The sequence below is a fragment of the Geotrypetes seraphini genome, chromosome 3 (assembly GCF_902459505.1).
Source record: "Geotrypetes seraphini chromosome 3, aGeoSer1.1, whole genome shotgun sequence".
NCBI lineage: Eukaryota > Metazoa > Chordata > Amphibia > Gymnophiona > Dermophiidae > Geotrypetes > Geotrypetes seraphini.
In genome coordinates, this window is record NC_047086.1 from 259,175,961 (window position 1) to 259,199,811 (window position 23,851).

Here is a 23,851-nt window from a genome sequence, read left to right on the forward strand (position 1 = left end):
TTGGGTAAATTCCCCATACCCCTCCTTCTTATGTTTCCTATTGTAGTGGTTATCGAATGCTTTGATATAAACTGAAGAGAGGTAGTACAGCTCACTGAGGAAGGAGACGGAGATGAAGAAAAAGTATTGATTCCTTCTGCAACAGCTCGCGATTTGAGGGACTTAACTCATTTGTCAGGACTCGTATGCTGTTTTAACAGAAAGATTATTGAAGTAAATACCTAATCTTCCCTTCTGCTGATGTATTGCTCTGGACATGAATGAGATGTGTGGAGACTCCAAGTGTTAGGGGGATACCCCAAGTATGTGCATCCCTTGAGTGTTAAGGTTGGGGAGACCTTGATTATGTGCAGCCCCCGAATGTTAGGGGTAGACAGAGTAAACTCTGGAATCTTCACCACACGGTTTGTGCATCCTTTCTAGCTTTGAGCTGCAGATACTCCAAAACAAATCTTAGCTCCTTCTTAGGTGTACATATCTTGTGACATGCCCTGGAATTCCAGTCTGAATCCTGCAGTTTTGACTGCTGGTCTTGTCTCTTCTGCTCGTGATTAATTTTGCATTTCTAGTTAATTTAATTTGTCTTTTGGTGCGGGTTTTGCCCTTGTGCTGTGGATTATCCCTTCGGGGACATCCTTCAGTGAGAGATTGCAATTTTGTATTTACATTGTCTGCTTCTGGGGGTTAGCCTCTTAGCAAAACTGCTGTAAGCCCCTCAGACAGCCTGCAGGTCAGTTCGGGTCTCCGGGATCGGGAGCCATCTCGCCCCGGGTTTGTTCACTGAGGGGTAGGAGCTCAGGCTGCTGCGGTTCCATGGAGGTGCACCGGGATCAGAACCAGACTGTGTGTCTTCCCTAAATTTCCTGTGAGGTCTTGGGAGTCACTATTTGGGGTGACTGGGATGGTAAGGCGGTTAGAAGATCTGAAATCTAATTTCATCAGCTCCTGAGGTACTGATCTCTCTGCATGCTCTGTGTTAGCTGGCTGCCATTGATTTCTATTGCAGCACATGTCTCTGTGTGTGTCTGTGTACCCATGAGTTTGGCGAATTTGGGGGGCTCTAAAAAGGGGGTTTTGGATGGTTTGCCTGCATGCTCTAGTCCAAGGGTGTCAGTCCCTCCTCGGCCACAATCCAGTTGGGTTTTCAGGATTTCCCCAATGAATATGAATGAGATCTATTTGCATGCACTGCTTTCATTGTATGCTAACAGATCTCATGCATATTCATTGGGAAAATCCGACTGGATTGCGCCCTCGAGGAGAGACTTTGACACCCCTGCCCTAGTCCCTCCACCTGTAAAATCTTAAAAATTGCAGTTTTGCCGGGTTCCCTGTGTTTTTCCCTGGCTGTTTTAGGGCAAAATCAGCACCCGTGGTGGCCATCTTGGATTTTTATTAAAACTTTTAAAAGTATACCGTATTTTTTTGCTCCTTAAGATGCACATTTTTTCCACCCAAAAGTGGGTGGAAATCTTGGTGCATTTTATGTAGCGAAGATAACAAAATTTGTACCCCCCCTTAGTGTTGTAAAATACCCTCCGCACTGCCGCCGCACCTTTTCAAAACACCCCTTTCTCCGCACTGCCACCACACCTTTTCAAAACACCCCCTTCTCCACACCGCCGTTGCACCTTTTCAAAACAACCCTCCCTTCCGCATCACCACCACACCTTTTCAAAACACCCCCGCCTCACCTTTTCAAAAAATCCCTCCCCCGCCTCTCAGCACCGCCGCCGTCGTTAGTACCTTTTTTAAACAGCCTGGTGGTCCAGCGGTATCCCTCTCTTGCTAGATGGCTGTCGAGCTCAGGTCAGGAGCAAGCGTTACATGCTCCCACTTGGGCCTGCTGCTGCTTTCTGAATGGTGTCATCATTTCTCACAGGAGCGCGTAACACTTGTTCCTGACATCCGCACTCCTGACCCGACCCGAGTTCAAGAGCTGTCTAGCAAGGGAGGGAGAGATTTGAAAAGGTACGAGGTGGGGTGGGTTTAATACTATGGATCAACAGATCTCCGGGCAAAAAAAAAGTCAGGAATAATCTTTGAACAGGATCCTTAAATTACTAGTGAGGAAGTGTCTTCCATTAGTAGTATATAGTTCCCAGTGATGAGCATTAATTAATTAAGGAAACCCTCTTTCTAAAGTGGACACAGATCCTTCATTGGTATTAAATGAAGAGGCCAAATGTTTTTGGTTGAAGATAAGTAGACTGAATAGCCTTATGTGTTAACAACATACTGTAGTGATTTCAAAAGTGAAATATTATACAAATGCTGTATATAATGTTATAATTTACATTGTTCATTCTCTTAAGTTGCATATTTTATAAGTGGCTCTTTTTATCAAGCAGTGGTAGAGTTTTGCCGCGAGCTGGCGAGGTAAATGCTCCGACTCTCATAGGAATTGAATGAGTGTGGGAGCATTTACTTCGCGGTCTTGCAGTATAAATCTCTACTGCTGCTTGAAATAAAACGGTGAAAGTTTGTTAAAAGCATGTAAAATACAGTAGAATAATTTTCTGTGTAATTTTTATATTGAATTGAAATATGTGGTATATATGTTATGTTGTTCCATAGTTGTACTTAAAATAGAAAAATTTATTAACTAAAAAAAAAAATAGGTACAGAGGGTATGATTTAAAAGGTATGGGGGTACTGTGTCTGAGAAGCTACATGGGGGCAAGGGGGGATGATTTAAGGTACTGAGAGGGTATGGGGGATTATTTAAGGTATGGGGATGATTTAAGGTACTGGGGAGTATGGGGCCTGCCTGCTTGCTAGTGCCCTGTCCCGTCCTACCACTAGAGGGGGGACAGGGTACAGGGCCTGGCAGAGAGGGGAGACAGGGTGCAGAGCCTGGCAAGGAGTGGGGGGTTGGGTGCAGAGCCTGGCAGGGAGAATTTGTTTCAGAATGGGTTTTTTCTCCTCTAAATCTAGGGTGCGTCTTATGGAGCGAAAAATACGGTATTTTTGGCCTTAGGAGCTTCGTTTTCGCTCCAAACTTCACAAATGGCCACCTCAGGACAGGATGGCACAGATTCTTGCCATAAATACAGTGGATGGCTGGCAGATTCGCAGCTGTGCATCGTGTGCGCCGCAGCCCACGAGGGGTGTGAACCGTGTGCAAATTCTGTGCTCCTCTCCTCTGAAGAGGCCCTGCTTTCCTCCAATTCGACCGGAGACATGATTGCTGCATCCGGGGCGCCTAAGAAGGGTGCAGAGGATGCTTCTGAGAAACACAAGCACAGTTCCAGGGAAGAGTCTCACAAGTTTCCTAAGCATTCTAATTCTGAGTCCCACCCAGTGGCGTTAGCCACCGGTGATTTATTTTCCCCTGGAATTTGTGAATATGATGTATCAGGCTTTTATGCGTCAAAAGTCTAAGCCTGCTTCTTCCACTCAGAATCTAGTGCAGCAAATGGGGTCTGCTCCTCCTCTTGATTGCAGCATGTCGCTCTGTTCCCTTTCTGGAACACCTGAGAGCAGACGGGCGCTTCCCGCCATTGCTTCTGCTTCGATCTCTGTGCCTTTGTTGTCACATGTTCTTTCGGCGGCATCCGCTGATGTAGTCAACCTAGCTGATATTGATGACATCCAGGTCAGTGGGTCCTGAGATCTTGGAGAAGATCCGACTGTCTCTTTAAAACTAACTGCCTGTCTGACCTGATTTCGGAGTCCCTTCGGACTTTGAATTTAAATGCAGACCATGCAGAACAGGCGGAATGTTCTGTAATGATCAACACCTATCCGCTTCCTTTCCGGATAATCCAGATTTGGCTTGGATACTCTTAGAAGTTTGGGAGTCCCCGGAGAGTCCCTTTAAGTGTGCCAGGGATGACCTGGAGTTCATCAAACGCGTGGCCCCGCTGAAAATGGATTCGTCTGTAGCACAGGTTACTAAGCGCATTTCCTTGCCCTCTGATGGAGGGGTGATTCTGAAAGATGTTCAGGACTGGCGGGTGGATTTTGTCCTCAAACGCCTTTTTGATTCCGCAGCGGCAGGGGTGAGAGCTTCCGCGGCCACCTCCTTTGTTGCCCGTGCATGTTACACCAAGCTCCGCGAGGATCTGGAAGAAGTTGTCCTTAGGGATCTTGATTTCCTAGTGTTGGGGGTAACTTATTTGGCGGTTGCTCTCTATGACATGATGATGGTTTTTGCTAATCTTGGAGCCTATTCGGTCTCAGCTTGGCGAATGCTGTGGATTCGCCAGTAGTCAAGTGATTCTTCTTCCAAGGCTACACTGAGCTGGTTACTCTTCAAGGGTTTGCTCTTGTTTGCCCAAAGTTTGGATGACCTCATGGCCAGTGTGCAGGACCGTAAGCCTAAGGTGCTTTCTGGGTTGAAACCTCGATCGGCACATTGATCTGGATGGCTGAATTTTCGTTCCTAAAGGAGACCTCGCCAGTACTCTGGACCCCTGTCAACAGGGCAAAGATTTGGAGTGCCGTCCAGACCTCGTTTTGGAGATCAGGCGTGCCAATAATTTTCCACCAACCATCGTCCTACCCAATCCAAGAAGAAGTTCTGACGCCAGGCATCTGGCTCTTCTTCCTCTGATTGGGAGACGCCTCTCGGCTTACCTTACAGAGTGGTAGAGGGTGATTTCAGACCAGAGGGTCCTCAGTGTGCTCAGAAAGGGTCTCCGCTTACAGTTTTTCCGATCTACATAGGATTTCTTCTTGTCCTTGCCCACCGGAAATCTGGAACAAGCCTGGTGCGTGTGGGCCACGGTTCAAAGATTGCTGGATTTGGCAGCGGTGGAACCGGTTCCAAATGAAGACTTAGGCTCAGGTCGATACTTGATTTCCTTCATCGTTCCAAAGAAAAGCTCCGAAGATTAGAGGCCTATTCTGGACCTAAAATCCGTGAATGCCTTCCTCCAAGTTTCCAGATGGAAATGGTACGTTTAGTTCTGGCGGCAGTAGCGCCAGGGGAATTCTTGGCTTCCTTGGATCTCACGGACGTGTACCTCCACATCCCAATTTTTCTGGAGCACAGGAGGTTTCTACGATTTCATGCTCTTGGTCAGCATTTTCAATTTGCAGCTCTACCCTTCGGGCTGGCAACAGCGCCATGATCCTTCATGAATCACCACTTGTAGGGAGTGCTAGTCCATCTGTACCTAGATGACTGGATGATCAGGGCCCCCTCAACGGAGGAGGGCCGCCGTGCAGTTCGCCAGATGCTACAGTTGCTGGAATGTATCAGCTGGGTGATCAACATGAAGAAGAGCCATCTAGAACTAATACAGGAATTGGAATATCTGGGAATCCGGTTCCACACGGGCAAGAACTAGGTGCCAGACTCCAGGAAGTTCAAGCTGCGGAGTGCTATTCAGGCCCTATTGCAGATTCAGGCACCGACGGCCTGGCAGTATTCTGCAAATCCTGCGTCGCATAGTTTTGACCATAGATATGATTCCATGAGCCAGAACACGACTTCGTCCTCTTCAGTTGTCTCTCCTGGCTTGTTGGAACACCCAATGGGATTCGCTGGGTGTGAAGCTGCTTTGGTTGGCTGCAGCGCACAGCAGCATGCAGTGGTGGCTGAATCCTGTGACGTTGGACAGAGGGCTTCCTCTGCGGGTCATGACTGGGTGACTCTGATGACGGATGCAAGCCTGTCTGGTTGGGGGGCAGTTTGCAGAACTGTCCTGGTGCAAGGCCAGTGGATGGTGCTGGAGAGCAGATGGTACATCAATCGCCTGGAACTTCAAGCGATCAGGCTGGCCTTATTGAGATTTCAATGGTATCTCCATCAGAAGGCAGCTCGGGTGTTCGCTGACAATGCGACAGCGGTGGCTTATGTCAACCGTCAGGGGGGCACAAAGAATCCTCTGCTGAGTGGTGGCTTGGATGCTCTTTTCCTGGGCAGAAAGGCAACTGGTGGCCTTGTCCGCGGCCCATGTGGCAGGTGTAGACAATATTTAGACAGACTTTCTCAGTCGGCAGATTCTGGGCCCGGGAGAATGGTCCTTGTCCAGGATGGTGTTCGAGGCCATTGTTTGGCATTGGGGCCGTCTGGCCTTCGCTCTGATGGTGTCTGCCTGGAATCGGAAGGCATACAGATTCTTCAACCGACTCAGGGAGGTCGGGGTGACAGATTGGATACTCTGGTCCAACCTTGGCCTAAGGGAGAACTTCTATGTTTTTCCTTCGTGGCCCATGATAGGGCGCATTTTGCACTGGGTGACTACTCAGGTCTGGTAATCCTGGTGGCCCCAGACTGACCCCAGAGGCCGTGGTATGCGGATCTGATGTGATTGAGCAGGGACAGGGGGTTGCGGCTGCCCTGTCATCATAGGTTGCTCACACAGGGCCCCATAGCGCTCAAAGATCCAGACCACTGTGGTCTTACAGCTTGGCTCTTGAGCACACGATATTGATAGCTAGGGGCTGTTCTTCTGCAGTCATCACTACGCTACTTCAGAGTAAGAGGAAATCTGGCAGCCTATCTCAAGGTCTGGAGGTGTTTCCAGGCTTGGTGTGAGAGAGGTGAGCCATGAAGATGTCCTCCAACAGATAGTTAGATTGAAAAGCGACAAATCACCAGGCCCGGACAGTATCCACCCTAGGGTACTAAAAGAACTAAGAAATGAGATAGTGGGAATACTCCAGCAAGTTTGCAACCTATCCTTGAAAACTGGCGAGATCCCGGAGGACTGGAAGATAGCAAATGTTACACCTATCTTTAAAAAGGGGTCAAGAGGAGACCCGGGAAACTACAGGCCGGTAAGTTTGACATCGGTTCCGGGCAAGATGGTAGAAGCATTAATAAAGGACAGCATCTGTGAGCACATCGAAAAAAAATGGGCTGATAAAAGCGAGCCAACATGGCTTCTGCAAGAGAAGATCGTGCCAAACAAACTTACTGCACTTCTTTGAGGGGGTAAACAGCCAGTTGGACAAAGGGGAACCCATGGACATCATTTACTTCGACTTCCAAAAGGCCTTTGACAAGGTACCCCATGAGTGGCTACTTAGGAAGCTGTGGAACCACAGGGTGGAAGGGGACGTACACAGATGGGTCAAACACTGGTTGGCAGGCAGAAGGCAGAGGGTTGGAGTGAAAGGTCACTACTCGGGCTGGAGGAGGGTCACGAGCGGAGTTCCGCAGGGTACTCGGACCGCTGCTGTTCAATGTATTTATTAATGACCAGGAAACGGGGACGAAGTGTGAAGTTATAAAATTTGCGGATGACACTAAACTCTGTAGAAGGGTTAGAACTGCGGAAGAGTGTGAGGACCTACAAAGGGACCTGAACAAACTGGAGGAGTGGGTGATTAAATGACAGATGAACTTCAATGTAGCGAAATGCAAGGTCATGCATATAGGGAGAAAGAACCCGATGTTCAGCTACCAAATGGGGGGATTAGTATTAGAGGGAAGTAACCTTGAAAGAGATTTGCGTGTACTCGTGGACACAACAATGAAGTCAACGGCACAATGCGCAGCAGCCGCGAAGAAGGCAAACAGAATGTTAGGTATTATTAAGAAGGGTATTATGACCAGAACAAAAGAAGTCATCCTGCCATTGTATCAGGCAATGGTGCACACACACCTGGAGTACTGTGTTCAGTATTGGTCACTGTACCTTAAGAAGGATATGGCAATACTTGAGAGGGTCCAGAGGAGAGCGACACGAATGATTAAGGGCATGGAAAACCTTTCATACACTGAAAGATTGGAGAGACTGGGGCTCTTCACCCTGGAAAAGCGGAGACTCAGAGGAGACATGATAGAGACCTGAAAGGCATAGAGAGAGTAGAGAGGGACAGATTCTTCAAACTTTCAAAACATAAAAGAACAAGAGGGCATTCAGAAAAGTTGGAAGGGGACAGATTCAAAACGAATGCTAGGAAGTTTTTCTTTACCCAGCGTGTGGTGGACACTTGGAATGCGCTTCCAGAGGGCGTAATAGGACAGAGTACGGTACTTGAGTTCAAGAAAGGATTGGACAATTTCCTGCTGGAAAAAGGGATAAAGGGGTATAGATAGAGAGCTACTGCACAGGTCCTGGACCTGTTGGGGCCGCCGCGTAAGCGGACTGCTGGGCACGATGGACCTCGGGTCTGACCCAGTGGAGGCATTTCTTATGTTCTTATCCCTCAGCTTCCTCCATGGCTCATGGCCTAGACTTCCTACAGGCTGGTCTCAGGGAAGGTCTGGCAGTGTCTTTGCTACATGTCCAGATTGAGGGCCTTTCATGCTTGGGTCCCGCTACTCTCGTTAATTTAATCATGTATTTTAAATAAGAATAACTAATGGGCAGACTGGATGGACCGTTCAGGTCTTTATCTGCTGTCATTTACTATGTTACTCTCAGGGGTTCTCTGGCATATCATCCGGACGTTGGCTTTTTTTTTTTTTTTTTGCGGGGGGCGGAGCAGTTGAGGCCACCTTTTGCAGTTGCCTTGCCCTACGTGGAATATGAATTTGATTCTCCACTCGCTGGCTAGTCTGCCCTATTAATACCTGAATCAGATCTTTCTGAAGGATCTGACCATCAAGATCATCTTCCTAGTAGCAGTCACTTCTACACATAGGGTTTCGGAGCTGCAAGCTCTTTCATGCAGAGACCTGTGTCTCTGTATCGCAGATTCTGCAGTTTTTTTACGGACGGTGGCACCTTTTCTCCAGAAAGTGGTTTTTTCCATGTCAATCAGGAAGTCCGGTTGCCTGCCTTCGCTTCATCAAGCTCCAAGTCCAAGGACCAGGCGTTGTGGTCTCTGGATGTCCAGCGTTTACTTCTGAGATACCTGGAGGCCACCAATGACTTCTGTTTTTCAGACCATCTGTTTGTTCTGGCAGGTCCCGCTCACAGGGGCTGGCCTGCTTCCAAGGTTACCATCTCTAGATGGATCCTTGTGGCCATTTCTGCTGCTTATGTATCTGTGAAGAAGAAGCCTCCCCAGAGGAGTGGCTTCCTTTTGGGCCAAGTGAACCGCTGTTTCTCCTGAGGAGATTTCTAAGCGGCCACTTGGGCCTCACTTCATACCTTTACCAAGTTTTACCTAATTGATGTGGTGGCTAAGCAAGATGCAGCTTTTGGGGCTTCGGTCCTGGCGGCGGGCTCATCGGGCCCCCCCTGATGTGTTGGGACTGCTTTGATACATCTCTGTGGTGAAGATTCCAAAGTTTATTGTACAAGAACGAAAGGTTAGGTTACTTACCTCTGCCAATCTTCTTTATCCCAGGACAAGTAGGCAGCCTATTCTCACATATGGGTGACGTCATCCACGGAGCCCGGATGCGGACAACCTCGCAAGCATACTTGCTTGTAGAAAACTTCATAATTTCGAATCAGCCGCACCACACATTCGCGAGTGCCTTCCTGCCCAGCATAGGGCGAGTCTCCTCAGTCCTCAGCTTTCCGTGGAGCCGAGAAGTCTGTACTTTGACGCTCTGCGCTGAACTTCGTGCCTTCTTTCACCGCGGTTTGTGTTTTTTTAGTCACAAATCACTGTGTTACTTTCTTTATTTTCTATTTCAAAAAAAAAAAAGAAGACTTTATTTTATTTTTCTTCGTTGACTGACTGGCGAGGCAGGCCGCGCAGCCGCAGCCTGCGGGCTTCGACTTCACAGCAGCTATCTTCTCTCCTATGTCCCAGCCAGTCACAGGCTTCAAGAAGTGTAGCAAGTGCCTGTGTGCGATTTTCTCTCACGGACCCGCACCGCTGGTGCCTTAAGTACCTCGGGCCTCACCATAGTCCTAAGTTGTGCGAGCGCTATGCTATTCTTCAACCTCGAGTCCTTAAACGTCGCCTGGTTTTAATGGAAAAACTCTTTCAGTGACACCCTCGAGTGCTGCCTCGGTCCCACCTTCCACCAAGGGACCTCTTGCTTCCATGACTCCGACCTCAAGTCTTATTAGACTTTCCTCGTTTGGATCATTTTTAGCCTCGAGTACACCTGCTTTATTTTCTCCTGAGTTTCCCTCTGGTCAGATACCTAGGAAGAAGGTTCCAGCGGTGGTCCGCAAGTTCTCCAAGACCTCCAAGTCAAAGCACATCTCCACTGCCACCTTGGGACCTTTAGCCTCAGCAATTGGTCCGGTATCAGACATGGATCCACATTTGCAGGCTTCTCTCCAGACCATGTTGGAGCATCAATTTCTTCAGTTACTGAGCAAATATGGTTCTGCCTCGACTCTGCCTCCTGTAATCCAGCCTGGGCATTCAGCAGTCTCCCGCAAGGTCGAGTCCCTGCTTTTGCCTTGAGCTGAAGCTTCACACTCTGTGCAAGGAGTCGAGTCTTTGCGTGTGTCTGGTCTGGCATCTACACACTCTATGCAAGGAGTAGATTATTTGCGAGTGTCTCGACAAGAATCCTCACACTCCATACAAAGAGCAGAGTCTTTGGGAGTGCTTCGAGATTCCTCGATCCAAACCACTGAGTTTCAGTGTACAGCTTCTAGCCCTATTCATTCACCAGCAGCATTGCCTGTTTCCATACATAGAGCGAAGTCTCCTCGATCCTACTCGAGACCTGCTTCCAGACACCACTCTCGTTGTCAATCGGGGCCCTCATCGTGGCATCCATCGAGGTGCAGGTCTTCTTCCAAAGAGCAGCCTTCCTCTTCTAGGCCTCATTCCAGACCTTCCAGCTCTTCAAGGCCTCCAACTCCTCTATCGAGGTCACCGCTTCCAGACCCCGAGGAATCAGCTGCTTCCATTGCCTCCTCCAAGTCTCCATATTCTTCAGGACCGTCTGGCTAATAACATTCCTCAGATTTTGGATGGGGAATCTGCATTACCAATACAAAGTACTACCCTTTGGCCTGACTTTATCTCCCAGAGTGTTCACCAAGTGCGTGGTAGTGATAGCAGCAGCTCTAAGGAACTATAGTCTTTAGGTGTTTCAATACCTAGACGACTGGCTCATCAAAGATTCAACAACTCAGGGAGTTTTTGTAGCGACCCAATGGTCTACGTGGTTCCTACAAAGCTTGGGATTCGAAATCAACTTCCCCAAATCTCAGCTTCTGCCCTCTCAGAATCTACAATTCATCGGAGCTATTATGGACACTATTCATCTCAGAGCATTCCTTCCCCAACAATGTCTGGATGCTTTTCTTCAACTCTGTCATGCAGTGTCTTCCCACTCTTCAATCTCAGCGAGACACATAATGGTCCTCCTAGGTCACATGGCCTCCACAGTGCACGTAACTCCTTTTGCCAGACTTCATCTCAGAATTACTCAGTGGACCCTAGCAGCTCTGGACACAGGTTTGCGAACCACTCTCTCAACACATTACAGTCACTCCTTCATTGAGACAGTCTCTCCGCTGGTGGATGCTCTCTTCTAATCTCTCCAGAGGCTTGCTGTTTCAAACGCCCCCCTCATCAGAAGGTCCTCATGACAGATTCCTCGACCTACGCTTGAGGGGCTCATCTTGATGGTCTCCATACTCAAGGATACTGGTCCAGCAAGGATCGTCAGTGTCACATTAATCACTTGGAACTCAGAACAATCTTCAATGCTCTCAAAGCTTTTCAACATCTTCACGACCAGGTACTCCTCATTTGAACGGACAACCAAGTCGCCATGTATTATGTCAACAAACAGGGAGGGACGGGATCTTCCTCCCTTTGTCAAGAAGCTCTGAAGGTTTGGGATCCACCACAACACCTTCCTGAAAGCTGTCTACATCCAAGGGGCGAAAAACTGTTTGGTGGACAAATTGAGTCGTCTTCTGCAACCTCATGAATGGACACTCAATTTCTTGCCTCTTCATCACATTTTTTCACAGTGGGGAATGCCTCAGATAGATCTCTTTGCAGCTCCCCACAACCACAAACTGCCTCAGTTCTGCTCCAGGATCTATTCTCCTCATCACCTTGAGGCAGATGCTTTTCTACTGGAATGGACAAATCTCTTCCTGTATGCATTTCCTCTCATTTTCAAGACTCTTGTCAAGTTGAAGAACAATCATGGCACCATGATCTTGATAGATCCTCAGTGGCCGAGACAACCTTGGTACTCCCTTCTACTTCAACTCAGCAGCAGGGAGCCTTACTGTCTACCAGTTTTTCCGTCTCTGCTTACACAGAGTCAAGCATCTCTACTTCATCCCAACCTGCAGTCTCTGCACTTGACAGCTTGGTACCTCACAACATAACTCCTCTTCAGTTTTCTCAACCTGTAAGAGACATTTTAGAGGCTTCCAGAAAGCCTACCACTAGACAATGCTACCACCAAAAATGGACTAGATTTTCTACGTGGTGCATCTCTCATGATAAGGAGCATCAGCATTCCTCCTTATCTTCTGTTCTGGATTATCTTTTGCACTTATCCACCTCTGGCCTCAAGTCTACACCTGTTCGAGTCCATCTCAGTGCAATTGCTGATTTCCATCAGCCTCATCCGGTGGTTTCCAAATTTATGAAAGGACTTTTCAATGTCAAACCTCCTCTTTGGGATCTCAACGTTGTTCTTGCTGAGTTAATGAAGCTTCCATTTGAACCAATGTCCACGGCTCATCTAAAGTGCTATTTCTCATTGCCCTCACATCTGCTCGAAAAGTCACTGAACTGCAAGCATTAGTTGCTGATTCATCTTTCACAGTTTTCCATCATGACAAGGTGGTCCTCCGTACTCATCCTAAATTCTTAGCTAAAGTGGTTTCAGAATTTCATCTCAATCAATCTATTGTACTTCCAGTGTTTTTTCCAAGTCCTCATTCTCATCCTGAAGAATCAGCTTTGGCCTTATACTTGGAACGCATCAAACCACATAGAGCTGCTCCTCAATTTATTGTCTCCTTCGATCCAAACAAGTTGGAACATCCCATCTCCAACTGGATGGCTGCTTGTATCTCTTTCTGCTATGCCCAGGCTGGACTGCATCTACAGAGTCGAGTCACAGCCCATAAGGTCAGAGCCATGGTGGCTTCAGTAGCTTTCCTCAGATCCACTCCTATTGAGGAAATTTGTAAAACTGCCACCTGGTCCTCGGTTCATGCTTTCACCTCTCATTATTGTCTGGATGTTTTCTCCAGACGGGATGGCCATTTTGGCCAGAGAGTATTACAAAATTTATTCTCCTAAGTTGCCAATGCTCCCACCATCCCATTCTGGTTAGCTTGGAGATCACCCATATGTGAGAATAGGCTGCCTGTTTGTCCTGGGATAAAGCAGAGTTACTTACCATAACAGTTGTTATCCAGGGATAGCTATTCTCACAACCCACCCACCTCTCTTGGTTGGCTTCTCTGCTAGATATCTGAACTGAGGAGACTCACCCAGTGCTGGGCGGGAAGGCACTCGCGCATGCGCGGTGCGGCCGACTCGAAACTTCTGAAGTTTTCTACAAGCAAGTATCCTTGCGAGGCTGTCCACATCTGGTCTCCATGGATAACATCAACCAAATGTGAGAATAGCTGCCTGCTGTCCCTGGATAACAACTGTTACGGTAAGTAACTGTGCTTTCTTGTAAATAGACTCTTGAATATTCACTCCCGCCCATCTATTCTATTTGATTCGTGGATCGCCTGCCAGTTACTGGCAAGTTGGATTTTTGTCTTGACCAGCCTCCCTCAGGCTGTGTCTCATTTTCAAAAGTTATGCATTTGTTCTTGTTTCAAGTTACAAGAAGTTTGGCCTTTTGGCAATAATTGTTATGTACTTGTTTGTCATGATTAGAATTGAGGTATAGCGGGAGTCCCCATACCCCTTTCTTTCCTTTCTTGTGTTTCCTGTTTTTTCTTAGGTCTACCTGGCTTGTGTACAGACTGGAATTCCAGGACATGTGACAGGATATGTACACCTAGGGAGGGGTTAAGGTTTGTTTTGGAGTACCTGCAGCTCAAAACTAGAAAGGATGCACAAACCCTGTGGTGAAGATTCCAGAGTCTATTTACAAGAAAGAAGATTAGCAGAGGTAAGTAACCTAATCTTTCGTTCAGCTCTTAAGTGTTAGGGTAAGGTTTTTTTGTGGAATGGTTGTGGTTTTGTTTTTTATGTTTTTTAAAATTATTGTGTATATGTCTGGCCATGGAGGGGAACTGTCTTGTGGTAATTGGTGGTGGTAACTGGTGGGAATTATCCAGATGGTTATTGACCTAGAACTGTAATGAAGGGTGTAAGGGAAGATTATCGGGAAACCAGACAAAACATTTATTTGAGTAATTGGAAGTTTTATTAATAGAGTCAAAGTAGTATTGATTTCTGAAAATCCTGGGTTGGCTCATGTAATAAAATAACAACTGTTAAAAGCATTCAAGGTCAACAGAAGAACCAGCGCTAAAATGCTCCGTATTAGATTTGGCATCTAAGTATGCAGAAATTATATTTTTTGGGAGGGGATGTGTCAGAGGCAAAGAATGGGCCTAGATGTGCTAATCAGCTAGTGCATGCACTTTACCACCATACTAACTGGTTAACATGGATGCAATGTGGAAACCCTTAACACTTCCTAAATAGGAGGCAGTAAGAACTTCTTCAGTAATTTTTTTAAATATCCGCACCCTAATGTGAACATTTGTGTACGACCGTAAATGAAACATCTTGGGAGGAAATCTTTTTTGATAGCTTTGCTAGAAATAGGCTTTGCACATGGGAAGTCCTAAGTACCGGTAGATGGGCTAAGCCCATTTTTTTTAGCATAGCTTAGTAAGAGTCCGCTTTGTAAGTGGTAGTATGTAAATTATGTAAATTAAGAGGTATAAGCTACTAACATTAGCCACTTTTAATGTGTTAATTTGCCACTGACAGGCTAATTTAGCACAGGTCCCGTTTTATGTAGTAAGACGTAGTTACTAATAACTGGGGTTAACAGTAAAATAACATGTCTTAATGGTAGCCTGTGATAGTAGCTACACTCTTAATTTTTAAACTGTCATTTGTATTTTGTGACTTAAGCAGAAATTGACGTTTTGTGTGTGGGTGGGGGGTTTAAGCTGTTGCAGCCCATCAGACTATTCTTAGATGTCAATGCTCCAGTTCAGGGGAAAAAAAGGAGAAAAGTGATCAAGTTTCTTCAATGCTTAAGCATCTTATCTTCAAAATAAAATCAACGGGTCCCATCACAGTCGCAGAATACATGAGGGAAGTCTTAACTAATCCTGTTAAGGTATGAATCTTTTTGTACTTTACCCAATGTGAAATACCTCATATCATCTTTCTTGCCTTTTTCTACATAGTTTTGTTTAAAGTGGAGGATCAGCATAACTGAGAAAATTAAATTAATCTGTTAGTTTTGTCAGAATGCCCTTAAAAGTACTACCGTGCTGCCTTTTTAAAAGTGAGAAAATGTAAACAGCAAACTGGGAGAACAATAGAACTATGAATAAACTAGTTCAGTGTTCTCCCTAGGGCCTTTCCCGGCTAATTTAGATGACCACCTGGCTGCTATCTATCGCGAACCCTGCAGCTGCCGCTCAACATTAAAAAAAAACCAAAAAAACACCTCTCACCGGCTTAGAGATTTGCCGTCTTAGCCCTTAGCGAACTCATGCTTCGGGCTCTAAGGTGTGCGTGCCAGCTTCCCTTCTCTTCCCTCCGCTTCCCCACACGTTAGAGCCACAGAGCATGAGTTCGCTACAGGCTAAGTTCAGCGATGGAGGGAAGCTAAGGGAGACAGGTCAGCAAAGGAAGGAAGCTTACAACTTGCTGCTTTTACATGCTTCGGGCCTTCCTCGCTACTGGGTCCTGCCTACTTTCTGTTTCTGTGAGGGCAAGACCCGGCAACGAGGAAGGCCCGAAGCAAGGAAGAGCAGCAAGTTGTAAGCTTCCCTCCGTCGCTGATCTATGGAAGATAAGTCAGCGATGGAGGGAAGCTTGCGACTAAGCCGATGGGAGGGATGGAAAGAGAAGTGCTGCTGCTGTACCCAATTGGGGAGGGGGCAGGGGAAGAGAAGTGCTGCTGCTGCAGCACCCAATTGGAGAGAGAGAGGGGAGAAGGAAGACCAGGGAAGGTAGAACAGAGGAAAGAGATGCCAAGACCATGGGAGTGAAGGAAAGGAAAGGAGCTACCAGACCATGGAGGGGGGGGGGAAAGATGTCGGGGCATATGGGGGGAGGGGGAAGAGGCAGATGCCAGACCAGCTGAAAGGAAGGAAGGAGAGAAAGGAAGAAGAGATGCCAGATAATGGAGTAGGAGGGGGAGATGGAAGGAGAGGAGAGAGATGCCAGGGCATGGGGGGAAGGAAGGGAAACTAAAGGAGACAAAATGCCAGACCAGAGGGAAAGAAAGGAGAGGAGGTGCCAGAGAAGGAGGGAGAGATAGGAGGGAGATGCCAGGGCATGGGGGGAGAAAAGGGAAGGAGATAGAGATGCCAGACCATGGGGTGGAGTGGGAAGGAAGGAAGGAAAGGAGAAGAGAGAAATGCCAGAGCATAGGGGAGTGGGTGAAGCTGAAATGAATCATGTACAAAGGAGAGAAAGGGCACAGGATATACAGTTTATTGAAGGGACATAGAAAGAGGGAGGATGCCATATGGAACAGAGAGAGGGCGGACACTGGATGGAAAGGGCAGAGAGGGTGGACAGTGGATGCAAGGGGCAGAGAGAGGGTGGGTAGTAGATGGAAGGGGTAGAGAGAGAGAGAGCAGAGGCTGGGTGGAAGGGGCAAAGAGAGAGGACATGTTGCATGGAAGGGAACAAGGACAAACGCTGAATAGAAAGAGAGCGAAGAGAAGATGATTAAAGCAGAAACGACAAAAGGTAGAAAAAAATATTTTTTTGTTACTTTACATAGAATCAAGTAGAATTGTAACTGTATTGATGAAAATTTATAAATAGGAAATGGAAATTATCCCAGGACAAGCAGGCAGCATATTCTCTACATATGGGTGATGTCACCGACGGAGCCCCTTAGTGGACGTTTTCGCAAACAGACATGCTTGAAGACCTTCAAGCTTGCGATTGGCCCGCGCTTGCACGCGCAAAGTCGCACAACGGGAGCCCTGTCTAGGGCATGCGTCTCCTCAGCATGTCCTCAGTTCTCTGTTTTCCGCGGAGCCAGAAGCAGTGCTCCCTTGCTTCGCGCGATATCGTTGTCCCTGTTGCACCGCAGTTTTTTTTATTTGTTTCAGTTGAGTCATCTTTATTTTCTCTTTTTTCCGTTCGTATATTTCGCCCGGGTCACCGGTCTTGCTCTGGCCGCCTGGTCTCAGGGGGCCGCGGCCGTCTTTTTTTTTTTATGTCCTGGCCTCGTTCCGGGTTTAAAAACTGTACTAAGTGTAACCGGGTTATCTCCATCACTGACCCTCATCGTTGATGTGTGGAGTGCCTGGGTGCAGAGCACCGTGCTGAGACGTGTCCCCGTTGTGCGACTTTGCAACCGCGGTCTTTTCTTAGGAGAGTTGCCAAGATTCTCCAACTCTTTTGCCCCATGAATCCTGCGGGTCAGACCTCGAGCTTGGCCTGGGCCTTGAAGTCCTCGGCCTCGAAGGCCCCTGCCTCGGCTGCTCCTGCTACTCCGGTCTCGGGTAAGTCTCCTCTTTCCTCAGGTGTGCCGACAAAGAAGCCTACCTCTGAGTCTCATGTCAGTGCGGCCTCGTCGGTGTCTTCGAGACATCACTCTAAGCGTGCCTCCTCATGTAGAGAATACTCTTCCTTGAGGTCGCCTCCGAAGGAGCGCACTGCTGCACCTACGACCCAACCACCTTTAGTCTCGGTGCCTATGTTCGAGGTCATGCTTAAGGCTATCTTTACCACGCAGCTTTCCTCGGTGGTGAGCCAACTGGTCCCGGCTTCGACACCGTTGACCTCGACCTTGACCCAGTCTTGGTCTGACCAGCTTGAGCGTCCCCTCGTATCTCAGGGCCATGCCCGCAAGTCTCGCTGGGTTTCCTCGAGCGATTCTTCATCCCCTGAGTCACCTGTGACTTTCCGGGGGTCCAGGCTAGGGGCCCACTTTCCCCCGCTACTATGTCAAGGCTTGCCCCTTCTAAAAAACCTCGGTCTTCTCCGCCCCTTCGGGGCAGGTCTCCAACTGCGAAAACTTCCAGGCACACGCTTGTCCTCGAATTGGACTCTAGTTTGTGTTCCCCATTAAGGCGGATGTCAGCCTCCAAGGGGTCTTCTTCAAAACCAGTGGAGAAATTTTCCTTTGCCCCGTCTTCTCCGAGGCTTTGCCAGCTGATCCCTTGGACCCCGAGATCCTCCCTGGTCCACCTTGCACGGGGTCGTTCCTCGAAGCCCCCCAGACACTTTAGTCGAGCCTCTTCGGCATCCCATTCGCGGGACTCCAAGGCTCTGGCTTACTATTCGAGGGAAATTTCTCCCTCTTTCTCGGCTGCCCCCAGATCTCGCTCGGGGTCTCCTCAAGGGGATGACTCTTCTTCTCGAAACTCCTCCTTTACTCGTTTCATCTCTGACATGGGTAGGGCCTTGAACTTGGACCTCCAGTCTGAGTCCCGTTATTATACCCAAGAATACCTGATGGAGATGGGTGTTGATCATCCACCTCATGAGACGCTACAATTGCCATTGCACCAGGTTCTCCGTCAGACTTTTCTCCAAAACCTGGAGACCCCCTATGCGGTCACGGCCATTCCCTCCAAGTTGGAGTCCCGTTACCGGACGATCCCAGTTAAAGGGTTTGAAAGTTCTCAGCTTTCTCACCAATTCTTGGTGGTTGAGTCTTCCTTGAAGAAGTCTAACCCCTTGAGGGTTTATGCTGCTGTCCCCCCCCCGGGCAGGGAGGGCCGTACGATGGACAAGTTTGTTCGCCGTCTTTATCAAAACTCGATGATGGCGAATTGTGTCCTCAACTATAACTTTATCTTCACATCCTACCTCCGGTTCTGTGTGGACGCCCTCCGCTCGTTCCGGGAGGATGTGCCGGATCCTCAGCGTCAGGAGTTTCATCTCCTTGAGGAGACCCTCTCCCAGCTCCACCTCTATATGTTTCAGGCGACTTACGATGCCTTCGAATTGTCCTCGAGGGTCACGGCCTTCGATCGCCATGTGTCGTCTCGCTTGGCTCCGGATTGTAGATATGGATCCGAATCTTCAGGATCGTCTTGCCAATCTCCTCTGTGTGGATCATGAGCTCTTAAATGATTCAATCGAAGCGGCCACCAAAGCACCTCTCGGACCACGAACAGTCCTTCGCCTCGCTGGTGAAACTTAAACCGAAGGCCCCTCCGGCCCGGCAATACAAAATTCCTCTCCGGAGATACCCACAGAAATCTCCTGCATTCTCTCTGCCTCCTTCGAAGCGGCCACAGCAACGTCAAACTAAGGCCCAATCGCTGGCTCCAGCGAAGACTGGGCCGTCTTTTTGACAATTCCAGTCTGAGCCTTCGGGCTCCCTTCCTCTTGGAGCCTTCCCTCCTCCCCATCAGGGGTCATCTCCATCATTTCTATACCCATGGGAAAGTCTTACCACCGACAGTTGGGTGCTTTCTATCATCCAGAAGGGGTACCCCCTTCACTTCAGTCGCGTACCCCCGGACCTTCCTCCAAGAGAGTTTCCTTCTGCTCCGTCTCAGCTGCCTCTCCTTCTGCAGGAATCTCAGGCCCTTCTTCGCCTTCGGGCGGTCAAAGAGGTTCCCCCGGACCAGTGGAACACTGGATTTTATTCCCGGTACTTTCTGGTACCCAAGAAGACAGGTAATCTACGTCCAATCCTGGACCTCCATGCTCTGAACAGGTTTCTGGTCAAGGAACGCTTCAGAATGCTCACCCTTCCTACTTTGTACTCCCTCTTGGATGAAGGGGACTGGCTGTGATCCCTGGACCTCATGGAGGCATACATGCACATTCCAATACACCCGACCTCTCGCCGGTATCTGAGATTCTGGATGAGGGTTTTCCATCTCCAGTATAGTATCCTTCCCTTCAGCCTGGCGGCCTCTCCGAGGGTCTTCACGAAATGTCTGGTGGTGGTAGCTGTGGCCCTGCATCTCCGCGGCCTGCAGGTGTTTCTCTACCTCGATGACTGGCTGATCAAAGAGTTCTCTTGCCTTGAAGTTCTGCGAGCAACGAATCAAACCATCTTGCTCCTTCAGAGCCTCGGCTTCGAGGTAAACTTCCCCAAGTCTCAGCTCTGCCCATCTCAGACTCTGGAATTTATCGAAGCAGTCCTGAACACAGCTCGTCTCCGCTCCTTCTTGCCTCGGCCTTGGCAGGAGGCCCTTGTTCGCTTATGCCAAAGGGTGGCCCGTCTGTCCTCGGCCTCGGCTCATGATGGTCCTCCTAGGTCACATGGCCTCCATGGTTCACGTGACTCCTTTTTCCAGACTTCAACTTCATATTCCTCAATGGACTCTGGCGTCCCAATGGAACCAGGATCGGGATCCTGTCTCTCGACTCATTGTCGTGACTCCTTTGTTGAAGCAGTCTCTCCGTTGGTGGATGCTCTCTTCCAATCTTTCCAGAGGTTTTCTGTTTCATGCCCCTCCTCCGCAGAAGGTCCTTACAACGGATTTGTTGACCTACGCTTGGGGGGCTCATCTGGACGGTCTTCGCATTCAGGGTCTTTGGTCCAGTGCCCACCGCCTTTGTCATATCACTCTGCTGGAACTTCGAGCGGTCTTCCTCGCCCTGAAAGCTTTTTGTCACCTGCTTCGCGACCGGGTGGTGCTGGTCCGCACAGACTACCAGGTCGCCATGTATTATATCAAGAAACAGGGGGGGAACGGGGTCCCGGTCCCTGTGCCAGGAAGCAATACGGCTCTGGGATTGGGCCATCCGCCGCAACATATTCCTTCGAGCAGTCTACATTCAGGGCCAGCACAATTGTCTGGCGGACAACTTGAGTCGTCTTCTGCAGCCTCACGAGTGGTCCATCCATTCCTTGACCCTGCGTCATGTATTTGCTCGCTGGGGAACTCCGGACGTCGACCTGTTAGCGTCCCCCCACAATCACAAGTTGCCCTGCTTCTGTTCCAGGGTTTACACCCCGCTCAGATTCGAGGCGGATGCTTGCCTGCTGGATTGGACGAACCTGTTTCTGTATGCGTTCCTCCATTCCCTCTGATTCTGAAGACTCTCGTCAGGCTCAAGTCCACGAGTGATAGCTCCTCAGTGGCCCCGTCTGCCATGGTTCTCCCTCCTGTTGCAACTCAGTTCCAGGGAGCCTCTTCTTCTGCCTGTTTTTCCTTCTCTGCTTACGCAGAGTCGGGGTTCTCTACTTCATCCCAACCTACAGTCTCTGTACTTAACGGCTTGGTTCCTCAAGACTTGATGCCCTCTTTCCAGTTCTCCCAGCCTTTGCTGGATATCCTGGAGGCATTTCGAAAGGAGTCCACTCGCCAGTGTTACCATCAGAAGTGGACCCGTTTTTCTTCCTGGTGTGCTACTCGACAGCAGGAGCCACTGTCTGCTTCCTTGTCTGCTGTCCTGGACTATCTGTTACACTTATCTGGTGCTGGACTCAAGTCCTCCTTGGTTCGAGTCCACCTTAGTGCCATTGCTGCTTTTCATTCGCCGATTGATGGGAAGCCTGTGGTTTCCCGCTTCATGAAAGGCCTTTTCCATGTTCATCCGCCCCTTAAGCCTCCACCGGTGGTTTGGGATCTTAATGTGGTTGTTGCTCGCTTGATGAAACCCCCGTTCAAGCCGCTAGCGCGGACTCACTTGAAGTATCTTACTTGGAAGGTTGTGTTTCTTATTGCTCTCACTTCTGCCTGTTGGGTCAGTGAGCTTCAAGCATTGGTAGCGGACCCACCTTTCACCGTCTTCCTCTTCAATCTCTCCCTGAGTACAGGAAGAGTCCCCTTGGACTGGAAAACAGTTAATGTCGTTTCTCTGCACAAAAAGGGTTACAGAGCAGAGGCTGCGAATTCCAGACCGGTGAGTCTCACATCGATAGTGAGTAAACTCATGGAAACCCTAATCAAACTTAAATTGGACACGATCCTGAACGTGGAGAAGCTACGTGATTCCCGCCAACATGGATTCACCAAGGGTAGGTCCTGCCAATCTAATCTTATCAGCTTCTTTGACTGGGTAACAAGAAAGTTGGATTTGGGAGAGTCCCTAGACGTCGTGTACTTGGACTTCAGTAAAACTTTTGATAGCGTCCCACACTGCAGGTTATTGAGCAAAATGAAATCGATGGGAATAGGAGAAACATTAACTTCATGGGTTGGTGACTGGCTAAGTGGTAGACTTCAGAGGGTGGTGGTTAACGGTACCCTCTCTAAAACGTCGGAGGTGACCAGTGGAGTGCCGCAGGGCTCGGTCCTGGGCCTGATCCTTTTCAACATATTCGTAGGAGACCTGACTAAAAGGCTTCAAGGGAAAATAACATTATTCGCCGATGACGCCAAATTATGTAACATAGTAAGTGACAGTAATTTGTCCAACAGTATGACGCAGGACCTGCTTTTATTAGAGCATTGGTCCTCAACCTGGCAACTGGGATTCAACGCTAAAAAATGTAAGGTCATGCACCTTGGCAACAAAAATCCGTGCAGAACTTATACCTTGAATGGAGAGATCTTGGCTAGGACTACGGCAGAACAGGATTTAGGAGTGATCATCAGTGAAGAGATGAAAAATGGCAATCAAGTGGAAAAGACTTCATCCAAGTTTAATTCAAGTTTCAAGTTTAATTTTCATTTGATGAATCGCTTATAACAATATCTAAGCGATGTACAGTTTAAAAAACCATCAGAATGTGGTAATACATTTAGTTTAAATAGGGTAGACAATAGACAAACAAATTGGACAAAAGGGAGATAGTGGGAAAAAGGGGAAAGTTACAATTTCGTTATTTGTTAAAATTTTACATCAAAAGGAGAACACATTAGGTAATAATGGGGCGAAAAGAGAAATAAAAAAATAAAAAGAAATAATGAGAAAACCTAGGATGTTGTGTTTCATGAATCAAATGCATCTTGAAATAAATATGTTTTTAAAATTTTCTTAAAAGAGACGAGGTCTTTTTCACTTTTAATAAAATTTGGAAGAGAGTTCCACAGTGTGGGGGCCTTCACGGATAACATATCATTACGTCTTGTGCCTATAATTCTCAACGAGGGGACTGAAAGCAGTTGTGATGAAGAAGATCTTAGGGAACGAGAAGAGTTATATGGGACAATCATTTTTTATATAAATTGGGGTTCATTAAAGGTCAATGTTTTGTATACTAAAAATAAAATTTTGAAAGTGATTCGGTGAGATATGGGGAGCCAGTGTGATTTAATAAGCAAAGGGATAACGTGGTCAAATTTTTTTGCTTTATGAATTAGTTTAACTGATGTGTTTTGGATAATTTGAAGCCGTCTCTTTTCTTTCTGGGTTATGTTGATTAAAAGGGAATTGCAATAATCTAATTTTGAAATAATTAGGGAATGAACCAAGATATTGATTGATTTGGAATCTAAAAAGGTAGAAATTGAACGAATGAGCCGCAATCTGTAAAAGCATGATTTAACTATTTCGCTAATGTGACTGTGAAATGAAAGATCAACATCGATTATTACACCAAGGATTTTCAGTTGAGAAACCGATTCTATAGGAGTATTATCAAGTGCGAATGGTATTTTTGGAGTTATGTCTCCTTTCCAAGTGAAAAGCATTGTTTTTGTTTTTTGAGTATTTAGAGCTAGTTTATTATTGTTTAACCAGTTTTTTATTATTTCTAATTTCTCATTGATAATTTTTATTTCTTCTGCTTTTTCTGGATTGAGAGGGTGCATGAGTTGAATGTCATCAGCGTAGGAAAAGACTGTAAAACCTAATGATTGTGAGATGGTAATAAGCGGGGATAGAAAAATATTAAATAGAAGAGGAGATAGTATTGATCCTTGTGGCACGCCATATGACGAAGAGAAGTTAGCAGAATAGGCGTCATTAAATTTAACTCTCGAAATACGATCTGATAAAAAAGATGTTAACCATTTTAGGATTTGGCCTTCTATGCCTAATGATTGCAGACGATTGAGTAGGA

The 23,851-nt window shown here is 47.6% G+C and overlaps 1 protein-coding gene across 5 annotated transcripts in view; it reads left to right on the forward strand.

Moving 5' to 3' along the window:
- NDUFAF7 (NADH:ubiquinone oxidoreductase complex assembly factor 7) overlaps positions 1-23,851 on the forward strand; it is a 268,244-nt gene that overhangs the window by 23,252 nt on the left and 221,141 nt on the right. For 3 of the 5 annotated variants that reach the window (XM_033935905.1, XM_033935901.1, XM_033935904.1), the window contains exons 1-2: positions 13,259-13,414; positions 14,901-15,073. In XM_033935905.1, the coding sequence (XP_033791796.1) occupies positions 13,273-13,414; positions 14,901-15,073 (315 nt within the window). In that variant the 5' untranslated portion in view covers positions 13,259-13,272. Of the gene's footprint in view, positions 1-13,258; positions 13,415-13,711; positions 13,883-14,900; positions 15,074-23,851 lie in introns of those variants that run through there. The other 2 variants (XM_033935906.1, XM_033935902.1) reach the window with 2 other exon arrangements.